General features: G+C 39.7%; 1 protein-coding gene and 1 long non-coding RNA gene across 6 annotated transcripts in view; both read left to right on the top strand.

The window, feature by feature from the left end:
* Positions 1–12,257, top strand: part of LOC136171112 (uncharacterized) — a 1,397,893-nt gene that overhangs the window by 1,279,345 nt on the left and 106,291 nt on the right. The gene's annotated exons all lie outside the window — the stretch shown is intronic.
* Positions 2,425–12,257, top strand: part of IQUB (IQ motif and ubiquitin domain containing) — a 78,938-nt gene continuing 69,105 nt past the window's right edge. For 3 of the 5 annotated variants that reach the window (XM_065939125.1, XM_065939124.1, XM_065939121.1), the window contains exons 1-2: positions 2,425–2,545; positions 10,656–11,071. In XM_065939125.1, coding sequence (XP_065795197.1) covers positions 10,660–11,071 — 412 coding nt within the window. In that variant the 5' untranslated portion in view covers positions 2,425–2,545; positions 10,656–10,659. Of the gene's footprint in view, positions 2,546–3,168; positions 3,201–3,932; positions 4,037–10,655; positions 11,072–12,257 lie in introns of those variants that run through there. The other 2 variants (XM_065939123.1, XM_065939122.1) reach the window with 2 other exon arrangements.

Raw genomic sequence — 12,257 nt, 5'->3', positions numbered from 1 at the left:
ATCTGAGCCACCAGTGAAGCCCATTATATATTCATATCACCATTCAAAACAGAGTAGGAAATGGAACCCCACTCCAGTATTCTTTCCTGGGAAATTCCATTGGCAGAGGAGCCTGGCGGGCTACAGTCCATGGGCCCCCAAAGAGTCAGACACAACTGAGCACACCATTCAGAAATCTGAAAGAACCTAGATTTCAAACACATCTGTCCCTTAAGGTTTCAGAAAAGGGACTATGTATTTCTAGCCTCTTAAGCTCATGAAGGTATTATGATCCAAATTCAGCTCATACAGATAATTTCCAAAAGATAATTTTCAGGTTCTTGGCCTAAATTCTTCTAATGCTTTTTTCTCTAATTCAATCATTTACATCAAAATGTATTTTAGCCTGACATAGCAATGAGAATATTTTGAAATGCTTGATTTCATAAAGCCACTAGATGGCATCTTTGTAAAAATAAATTTAAAAGATGTTTATTGAATAAATAAGGACTGAGATAAAAGTGTATTCCTATTTCATGAGAAACAGTGGTAAGTTATTTTGGGCAATAAATCCTGAGGAAACTGCACAGATGTATTGTGAAAAGTAAAATGGAAAATGGTATTTTTAATTACCTTTTTCCGTCTCCAGAATTGAGGGTCTTTTTCTGATTGGTTGTTTTCAGCTTACATTTACATTTATTTTGTATAACCAAACAATCATATACTTGTGTATGTATGTGTGTGTATATATATATATGTATACACAAATATATGTATGTGTATGTGTGTGAGTTTGATGTGCTTTGCAACCTATGTAGACTACCTGGAAAGCCTACCAATTAAGTTAGGCTTATATTATAAAACTGAGTTGTATAAGATTGCCTCCATAGCAAACTATTAATAAAATATGAACATATAGTCAAATCACATCTAACATGGTGAAGTAAGTTATCTACTGCCCGGTTTGCATCCCCCCTTCTCTTGCCTTTAAAAGCCTAAATCTAACTTTTAATACTGTGCCTAACAAGGAGGGCAGTGAACGATAAATTTTTAACAGAAGACCCAGAAAGATGAGGGTTTAAGGCCAATTAAATCCTCATTACTGGTAAAATTTAAGGTATATTATGATTTTCGGAGATGGGAGCTGGGCGCATTGGAAGGAACTTGCCTGCATACCTCTAGTCTCACCTGACTTACTCAAGAGATACTAACTGTAGTGGTTACTGAAATGCCCCTTTCTCTGCACTTCATGAATATGTGGATTTGTGAAGTGATTTAAGTGCAGTTTCTTTTATTTATTAATAAAACCATTAGTAAAGCCAATTTCATCTGGGAATGTAATACATATTTTATATTGTTTCAGTGAGATATTTATTTTAAAATGAGACTGAAAAAAATAACATTGAGCATTAGAAAGTTATTGAGAGAAGAATGCAGTTTCAACAGAATGGCATAAAGGAATGAAGACATTGAATATTATGAAGGAAAAATGGACCTGTACTATATACAAAATACAAATTTTAATTTCATTATGTAATCTTACATCCTTTTTAAATATCAAAGAGTGTTAGGTCAAAGGCAGCATAGAATAGTGGTTTAAAATGGAGGTTGTGCTGTCAGGCTGCTTGGATTTATTTCTGGCTCCCCCACCAAACCTCTCTGGGCCTTTTTTTTTTTTTTTTCTTAGTTTCCTTCTTAGAAAAAGGAAGCTGATCACAGTTCTTCCTTAATAAAATCTTTGTAAAAATTAAATTAGAAGTATAGGTAAAAGTGCTTAGCAACAAATAACACAATAAATGTTAGTTATTATGAAGTGCATGAGGTATTTTTTGCTAAATTTACATTAGAAATAAAATTGATCTTTTCCCTCAATGATATGTGTTTCTTTAAAAACCTATAAATTCAGTTGAAGGACTTTAGTAGAAAATAATTCTTTTATAATTCAGTGATTAACAATAGCTTTTCTTCTTCAGACTTAAAAGAGGAATTATTTAATAGCGCCTATCTCCCTTTTCTCTTTGGCTGCCAGGGAAGCAAGAGCCAAGTTCCAAGTTTAACAAAAGCAAGTAGGCACCTGCTCTTGTACAACTGCGTTCTCCTCTGCCTAGGTCTTCACTCTCATTCCATAGTTATATTTCCTCTAACCTTGACTTTTCATAAAGAGCAGATTGATGTCAGTATTTGTTTTGGAGAACCGTGCCATTTCACAAGTATGAAAAGACATCTTAAGAGAGAGTCTTAAGAGTTACTGTCAGAACCACTTTAGTATCTATGTAATGAGTAGGTAACAAACCCCTTCGCTCCCTCGCCCCGCCCCTCCCTCGGCCTCATTCCCTCTCTCCGCCCCTTCTCTCCCTGGCTCCGCCCCTCCTCTCTGTCTTCCCCCACCCCCGACCCTTCCTGCGCGGGCACCGCCTCTTCTCGCGGGAACTGTGTGCTAGTGGGAGGGGGTGGTACCAGGGCCGTCGCTAGGAAACGGCCGGTAACAGAATTCGGCGAGTGTGGACTCTGCTTTCTAGGAGTCGGGGGAACAGCTTCCACTCGAGTAACTGCGTTTCTTGGTCAGGTAGGAGGATAGGTTCTGGCTGCCGTCTACTGGCCCGATCCCTAGACCAACTCTCAGCGGGTGGCTAAGGCGCCGGACTCCGAGGGCTCTGTGAGGGGTGCTGAAGCAGCCTGGGCCCTGGGGACTGGCCAGTCCCGAGTGCTCCACCTTTGCCTAAAAAACTGTGCAAAACACCCCATCTTTCTTGGTTCCTTTTCTGGCTTCGGACCTATAATATGGGAATGGAAGTAGCAGCAGCTATCTAGGAGGTTACCTCACCTCCAACCTCAAGTGCTTATCATGGTTAATAATAGAGATGCACGACGTGTGTGCAACTCAGGTTTCGTATTAAAAACAGTTTAGCCATCCTTTGCGGAGAAGGCAATGGCACCCCACTCCAGGACTCTTGCCTGGAAAATCCCATGGATGGAGGAGCCTGGTAGGCTGCGCGGTCCATGGGGTCGCTAAGAGTCGGACACGACTGAAGTGACTTCACTTTAACACATTGGAGAAGGAAATGACAACCCACTCCAGTGTTTTTGCCTGGAGAATCCCAGGGACGGGGGAGCCTGGTGGGCTGCCGTCTATGGGATCACACAGAGTCGGACACGACTGAAGTGACTTAGCAGCAGCAGCAGCAGCAGCAGCCATCCTTTGTGGCCGTTTACAGTTTTTAGTAAGTAGAGCGCTTTCAGACTCTTTCACTTCTCTCCACTTAAGGTCTTTGCTCCACCTCTTAGAAAACTTAAAAACTCAACAAGGCTATTTGGTAGAAGGCAAAGCTGGATCTTTGTCTTACTACTTAAGCTTAGGTATATCAACGAAAGGTGAAAGGGGAACGTTTTTGTATGCAGAATATTTTTTCTCTTTAAAGAGTTTTTAAAAGACGATAACATTTACGCTTGAATACATAGTAATACACTAAAGAGAAAAGTTCAAACAGTAAAGAGAATGATTCAAAGTTCAAACAGTAAAGAGAATGAACAGTGAAAAGCTGCCTTCCACGCACGTTCTGCAACTCCCTGCCCTCCAGTTCACCTTCCAGAGTATTCTAAGCATATACAAATATGTAGTTGTGTCTGTAACATTGTATATAGTGGCATGTGCTTTTGTTGGAAGTTACTGAAAGGACATGACCACGGTTTACTCACTACCTACGTGGTCAGTTGGAGACTCTTTCCCCCTCCGGTCCTTGGAATGTACCTTCCCCCATTGTTCCTGAACTAGGGATATGTTATTGAGACCAATGAAAGTGTTTATACCATGACTGAACCCAGTTAAGGTCTCATAAACTCTTAGAATTTTGGCGGTGGATGTTGAGATTTACTCTTTTTAGGCTGTCCAAGTCAATCCTCTTCTAAGTTTCCTTGCCACTTAACAGTCTGAAGTGGTCTGCCTCTTTTTTCAGTTATCCTTACCTGCTGTGTACCGGGCTCACTTTCTACTTTACCCAGAGAATTCTAAAGGTTTCAAACCAAGAGCTTTGTTTTTTCCACTTAAGGGAACCATACAGTAAGTAGCCTTTAGAATTGACTTCATTTAGCATAATTCATTGGAGATTCACCCATGTTGTTGTGTGTATCAGTGGTTGATTCCTTTTAATTGATGGGTGGTATTCCACTTTATGAATGCATCATAGTATGTTTATTCATTCCTCAGCTAAGGAATGTTTGTGTTGTATCCTGTCTTTGGTGATTAAAATAAAATCTTTCATAACTTTTGTGTTGGGGCTTCCTTGATGGCTCTAGGGTAAAGAATTGGCCTCAGTGCCAGAGCTGCTGGAGATCAGAGTTCTGCTGATCCGGGGGTGGCTGATCCTCCTCTGGAGGAGGGCATGGCAACCCACTCCAGGATTTTTGCCTGGAGAATCCCATGGGCAGAGGAGCCTGGCAGGCTACAGTCCATAGGGTTGCAAAGAATCAGACATGGCTGAGTACGCCCGCATGTGGAGGTTTTGAGTGATTGTAGTTTTTCATTCCACTTGAGTAAAGGATACAGAATTGCTGAGTCATATGATTAATATGTTTAATTTTACAAGAAAGCTGACAGTTACCTCAAATGCTATATCCATTTTCATTTTCACTATCAAGATACAAGAGTTTTCCACCCATACTCACTGGTTATAGTTGGGCTGAAATTATTTTTGGAATAATTTGGAATCTCATTGTGTTTTGAAGGTTCATTTCTCCACTGACTAATGATATGGAGCATCTTCTATTGTGATTGTCCCCAGGGTCAGGATTAGAGTGAGGAAACTGAGGCAATTAGATTGCAAATTTTAGGTGGCATTTATTCTCAGGCACGAAAATACATGTGGGGGCAGAGCAGATGCCTCATTTGTCTCGGTCTTGTCCTGGCCCTGCTTATTTGTGTTTTTGTGTATATTCTTTGGTGACGGAGCTGTTTAAATGTTCTACTCATTTTTTTCACTGTTTTTTTTCTTCTTACTATTGAGTTTTGAGAATTCTGTTTTTATTCTGGATCATGCTCCTGGTTAGTCACTTAGTTGTGTCCGACTCTTTGTGACTCCATGGACTGTATCTCCTCTGTCCATTGGATTTCCCAGGCAAGTAGCCATTCCCTTCTCCAGGGTATCTTCCTGACCCAGGGATCGAACGCATGTCTTCTGCACTGCAGGTGGATTCTTTACCATCTGAGCCACAAGGGATGCCCCCATGTATTCTGGATATGAGTCTTTTATGAAATATGAGTTTAAAAAAATTTACATCCGAGTATATGGTTTGAGTTGATTCTTCTAGTTGTCTTTTCTGAATAGCAGAAGTTCTTGATTTGTTATTATTGCCATTTAGAAGATGCCATCTTGGCCATTTTTTGTAGGGAGAATGACCCACCAGATAGAAAGCATTACTTCAGATTCTCCAAAAAGGGCATATAATTATGTTGCTAGGAGTTAAGCCTTCTTTATGCTGCTTTCTTTCTATTCAGGGAACTAAACTTTGTTATAGGAGGGAAAAAAAAAAACAAATCCAAAGGAAGATTTTGTGTGTGTGGGTGACAGCCTAAGAGGTTTCTTGAACTTCTTAAAACTTGTTCACCTTTGACTTATTTCATCTTTTTCCTCCTTAATTTTCTGGAGTTTTAAAACTTTATTTCAGTCCTTAGATTGGTTCTTGAAATTTAACTATGCATATTTAATTTAATAGTATCTAGGATTAAGACTATCATATCTCAATTTTCAAATTCTCATATCTCAATTTTCAAATTCAGACTGAAATTGAAGGAAGTGGGGAAAACCACTAGAGCATTCAGGTATGACCTAAATCAAACCCCTTATAACTATACAGTGGAAGTGAGAAATAGATTTAAGGGACTAGATCTGATACACAGAGTACCTGAAGAACTATGGATGGACGTTTCTGACACTGTACAGGAAACAGGAATCAAGACCATCCCCCCAAAAAAGAAATGCAAAAAAGCAAAATGGCTGTCTGAGTAGGCCTTACAAATAGCTGTGAAAAGAAGGGAAGTGAAAAGCAAAGGAGAAAAGGAAAGAAATACCCATTAGAATGCAGAGTTCCAAAGAATAGCCAGGAGAGATAAGAAAGCCTTCCTCAGCAATCAAGGCAAAGAAATAGAGGAAAACGACAGAATGGGAAAGACTAGAGATGTCTTCAAGAAAATTAGAGATACCAAGGGAATATTTCATGCAAAGATGGGCACAAAAAGGACAGAAATGGCAGGGACCTAATGTTGTACCCGGATCGCGGAATCCCACCAAACACCACAGGAGCCGCGGATTGATGCAAAAGCAGTGAGGAACTTTATTACAAGCTCGAGCACGGACTGCCTCCACACAACCTAATGGCCATGTGGAGAGAGCCCTGAGTGATGGCGGCGATCTATTTTTATACCGTATAGTGGGGAAAATGGAAGCTTAAGGGGATTGGTTAGTTCTTTAACTAAGGATGTCTTGTTAGCTACTGGTGGGTTAGAGTAAGGGGTGAGGGACTTCCTGTCCTCCCCTGATTGGCTGGTGGGTTTCTTTGTCTTAAAGTTTTGTTTTCTCTCCTCGGGAGGGGGTTTTACTCAAAATGGTGGTGCTAGGTTAAAATGGAGTTGTTTGGGTTTCACATTTCACACCTAACAGAAGCAGAAGATAGTAAGAAGAGGTGGCAAGAATACACAGAAGAACTGTACAAAAATAGATCTTTGCGGCCCAGGTAATCATGATGGTGTGATCACTCACCTACAGCCAGACATCCTGGAATGCAAAGTCAAGTGGGCCTTAGGAAGCATCAATATGAACAAAGCTAGTGGATGTGATGGAATACCAGTTGAGCTATTTCAAATCCTGAAAGATGATGCTGTGAAAGTGCTGCCCTCAATATGCCAGCAAATTTGGAAACTCAGCAGTGGCCACAGGACAGGAAAAGTTCAGTTTTCATTCCAATCCCAAAGAAAGGCAATCCCAAAGAATGCTCAAACTACCACACAGTTGCACTCGTCTCACACACTAGTAAAGTAATGCTTAAAGTTCTCCAAGCCAGGCTTCAACAATACGTGAACCATGAATTTCCAGATGTTCAAGCTGGTTTTAGAAAAGGCAGAGGAACCAGAGATCAAAGTGCCAACATCCGCTGGATCATCGAAAAAGCAAGAGAGTTCCAGAAAAACATCTAATTCTGCTTTATTGACTATGCCAAAGCCTTTGAGTGCGTGGATCACAATAAACTGTGGGAAATTCTGAAAGAGATGGGAATACCAGACCACCTGACCTGCCTCTTGAGAAATCTGTATGCAGGTCAGGAAGCAACAGTTAGAGCCGGACATGGAACAACAGACTGGTTCCAAATAGGAAAAGGAGTACGTCAAGGCTGCATATTGTCACCCTGCTTATTTAACTTCTATGCAGAGTACATCATGAGAAACACTGGGCTGGATGGAGCACAAGCTGGAATCAAGATTGCCAGGAGAAATATCAATAACCTCAGATATGCAGATGACACCATCCTTATGGCAGAAAGTGAAGAAGAACTAAAGAGCCTCTTGATGAAAGTGAAAGAGGAGAGTGAAAAAGTTAGCTTAAAGCTCAACATTCAGAAAACTAAGATCATGGCATCCGGTCCCATCACTCATGGCAAATAGATGGGGAAACAGTGGAAACAGTGGCTGACTTTATTTTTCTGGGCTCCAAAGTCACTGCAGATGGTGATTGCAACCATGTAATTAAAAGACACGTACTCCTTGGAAGGAGAGTTATGACCAAGCTAGACAGCATATTAAAAAGCAGAGACATTGCTTTGCCAACAAAGGGCCGTCTAGTCAAGCCTATGGTTTTTCCAGTGGTCATGTATGGATATGAGAGCTGGACTATAAAGAAGGCTGAGTGCTGAAGAATTGATGCTTTTGAACTATGGTGCTGGAGAAGATTCTTGAGTCCCTTGGACTGCAAGGAGATCTAACCAGTCCATCCTAAAGGCGATCAGTCCTGGGTGTTCATTGGAAGGACTGATGTTGAAGCTGAGACTCCAATACTTTGGCTACCTGATGCGAAGAGCTGACTCATTTGAAAAGACCCTGATGCTGGGAGGGATTGTGGGCAGGAAGAGAAGGGGACGACAGAGGATGAGGTGGTTGGATGGCATCACCAACTCAATGGACATGGGTTTGGGTGAACTCCGGGAGTTGGTGATGGACAGGGAGGCCTGGCGTACTGTGGCTCATGGAGTCACAAAGAGTTGGACACGACTGAGCGACTGACCTGAACTGAACTCATCTCAATTTTGTAAATAGTACAAGGGATTGATAATAGTTTATTCCCATCTTTCCCTTCCCAGTTACCTGCTATTATTGTCTCATATTTTAATTTTCTGTTGTTTTTTTTTGTGTTGACAGTGTTTACTTGGGTTTGCCCATAGGTTTATGATTTATTTGTTTGCCTTTCCTTCTTGCACTCAGACTTACACTTGGCTCATTTTACTCCTCCTCAAGTGTATCCTTTAAAAGTTCCTTTACAGCAGATATCTTAGTGATAACTTGCTTGTAAATGTTTCTGTTTTTCTCCTTTAAAGGTAGTTTTGTTTGGTGTACAATTCTGGGTTGATAGTTGTCTTCTTTTAATTAGTCCATTATTGCCTTGACTTCTATTTTTCTGATGAGAAATTTGTAATGATCTCATTTTTTTTTCCTTTTCATTAATGCTACGAGATTAATATGACTCAAAAGAGGAGATGATATGTCCTTTATTGCTGTTTGTTTTTCAGATCTTGTCTTTGTTATTCTGTAATTTAGTTATAACACATAACTATATACATACTCATGTACATATACATGTTATATAATATTGCTATAATTTATAGATATGAATTTTTTCTATTTATCTTGTTAGGTATATTTTTATATTGTGCTTCCTGGGCCTGTAGATTCATATTTTTAATTGGTTTTAAAAATTTTTCAGCCATTAGCTTTTAAAATATTTTCTTTCTTTGTTTTCTTCTAGGACTCCAATTTGCCATATGCCAGATCAGGGGCTGGCAGACTTTTTCTGAAAAGGGCTTCACAGGCTACAGGCAGTCCCTGTTTTACACTCTTTTTTGTTTTTTATTTTAATAGTACAAAGCTATTCTTAGCTCAAAGCAAGATAGTAATAAATGCTTAGCAGAAATATATGCTAGACTTTGTTTCTTTTTTCATGGCCCTTAATCTCTTATATTTTTCATATCCTATCTCTTTGCAACATTCTATATGAAATCTTTTCATTTATCTTCCAGTTTACTGATTCTCTCTTCAGCTTTAATGCTGTATTCATTAAATTCAACAAGTATACATTTTTATTCTAGATACTCTTGTTTTTCTAATTTTTCTTTTTTAAAAACTTTTTTCTGCATAAGGATCTGCGTTTAAAGTAGAAGTTCCAAACACAGCTTTCCCATCTCACTACCGTTTCGAGTTTGAATCTTCCCTATGCTGCTGCCACGGCAGTCAGCCTCAAGCCCACCTTCCCATGCCCTCTTCCTTGCAGTGTCTGTATGTAGGTTCCTGGCCACGCTGGGTCCTCAGGGCTGTGATCCAGCTCCTGCCTCTGAAGCCTGGCTCTGGGAGGCTCTGGCCCACCCTGGCCCAACCTTCTGTATACTGTCACACTGACTCCCCAGCCAAAGCCCTTGGTGGCTGAGGTTAAGGCCTTAGTAAGCTCCCAGATCAACCCACATTTGTTTGCTGGTGTGTGTGTTTTGTGGGCAGAGGTCATTGGACATCTTTGCTAGAGTTTGTGAGAGCAAAGCTGTATAGAGTGAGTGTGTGTGTGTGTGTGTGTGTGTGTGTGTGTGTGTGTGTGTGTAGTCACTCAGTTGTGTCCAATTCTTTGTGACCCCATGGTCTGTCCATGAAATTCTCTAGGCAGGAATACTGGAGTGGGTAGCCATTCCCTTCTCCAGGGGACTTCCCGACCCAGGGATCGAACCTAGATCTCCCGCACTGCAGGCAGATTCTTTATTGCATGAGCTACCAGGGAAGCCCGGTTTATACTTTCCCGGATATAGTTGCTATGGAGATAACAGGTTTCTTGATGCTTCCATTCAATTGTAATGCAGAAGCATAAATCCTGTGTTAGTTTTGTATTTAAAAAAAAAAATGTTACAGAGACCTCCCTGGTGATCCAGTGGTGGGGACTCTATGCCCCCAGTGCACAGGGCCTGGATTTGATGCCTGGCCGGGGACCTAGATCCTGCATGCTACAACTATGAGTTTGAATGCCACGACTAAAAGATCTCACATGCCACAACTAAGACCCAGTGCTGCCAAATAAATAAATATCTTAGAAAAAGTTATTGAAAAAATTTTTCACAAGAAGAATTGATTGGTCCTTGAATAAGAGATGACAGTATATTTTAGAATGTTTTAAAATTATTTTCTTCACAGAAGATTTCTCTCAAATTTATTCTGTTTTGTGGCTCTCTTTTTGGTATACGTTTTTACTTTCTGTGGTGTTTTAATTAAAAATTCACCAATGTTTTTTACTTAATGCCATTACTAAGAGAATATTTAAATATATAATGGACCACGTTATAGTATATTCTAAGCATTACTGTATACCAGCAATTAATTTTATATTTGGTGTAGAAGTTTTTTGTGTAGTGAATATATATATTTATTTATTTTTTCAATTCAGGACAATGTCGGACCAGGAGGAAGAAGCTGATTCTCAGAATGCTGTTGACTCATCAAAAGAAAGAGAGGATGCTTTGGTGTCTATCAATATTCCAGTTCCCTCGGAAGAGGTTCCCGAGTCAGATCAAACCGAAGACTATGAATCTGAACTAGATCCATCTAGTGGAGGCCTTGAAAAACGCACTGAGGAGCTGAGTGACCAGAGCGTTTCCAGCCTGGAACCGAACGATGTCGAGCAACTCGTGGACGACGTTATGATGGCTGAACGAGCTGAAGATGGTGGAGGCTCTCTAACGAAATCTGGGAGCGCAGCGCAGTCAGCCAGACCATATTCAAAAGTGTCTCTGACATTTTTGGAAAAAGTGAAGGCTGTGAAGGAATCTCTGAGAATAACAACAAAAGATTCTTTAGCAACAGGTATTACCTAGGGAATATAGACAGGGAAGACAGACTGATTATTTTTTTTGTCTTGATTTTTGTTTCTTTTTTTTTTTGCTTGTCGATTCATTTTATACTTGATATTACTTTCCCACTCCCTTATCCTATTCTGTGGCTGAGCCACATGAATCTTTTAATTTTGTGTGAAGCTTCTCCTCTGTGCTCCAGTATTTACTTTCCCTAAATAAAGGAAAATCAATAAATTTTAAGTGATAGTTAATCTGTTTTTCCCAAATAAAATAGATTCTTTAAATGTTTAGGGAGAAATTTTTGAGTATAATTGTAATTCTTTTGTGTGCCATTGTGGAATTTGTTCTACATAGCTAGCAACAGGTGGGATGGGAACTTGACATGGTATTTTTCTAGTTTCTTCTACAGTGCTCACTCCATATATCTTGTTGCTCTTATATATTTCCATATTTCTTAGTGTTAACTTTATATTCAGCTTCATGAAAGTCATTATTGTCTTTCATTATGGATTAATATTAAAGACATAATGTTGATGGCATGGCATTTAGAAGTTATTACTAAGTCGCTGGTAGCAAAGCAGAAGGGGAGCAGCGAGAAGGTGGTTACACAGAGAATTGTACTTGGGTGGTAAAACGGACATTTCCTTCTCCTTATTATTCATAAGTTTTGAGAAAGTTTCTATCCATAGAGTGGAGAACATGGACCATCATTTAACAATAACACCAACTTATTCTGGCTGGTAAAATATGGCTTCCAGGGAAGTATTAGCTCTTGTGTGGTGTGTCCCTCAAATAAAGTATATAAAGGAGTAGGAGGAGAAAGTAATCAAGCTCATTTATACCTAATTGAAGCTGTTATCCCCCAATTTCATTATTTGGTGTAAATTTGGGCATCATTTTTTGGTATTTCTTCAGTTATGATTATAACTTATAACAAACACATGGTGATTTAAAGACGTGGTCTTGGTCCTGTACTTTCTGAGGCTCACAGATTCCTGAACACAGTTTCCTTTCCCAAAGCTTAGGAAATCACTGCCATGAAAAGTTTAACATATATTAATTGTAGAACTTTGAACCCAGGAAACAATTAAAATAGCCTTCTGATAATTTAACATCTGTAAGAGTGTTCCTGTTGAGAAAGAGCTGTGAAAATAAGCTTAAAAAACCTTAGCATCAACAATACCTTGTTACATTTC

Source organism: Muntiacus reevesi, chromosome 6, assembly GCF_963930625.1.
Source record: "Muntiacus reevesi chromosome 6, mMunRee1.1, whole genome shotgun sequence".
In the NCBI taxonomy this organism is placed as follows: domain Eukaryota; kingdom Metazoa; phylum Chordata; class Mammalia; order Artiodactyla; family Cervidae; genus Muntiacus; species Muntiacus reevesi.
This window is presented reverse-complemented; position numbering and strand designations above follow the sequence as displayed.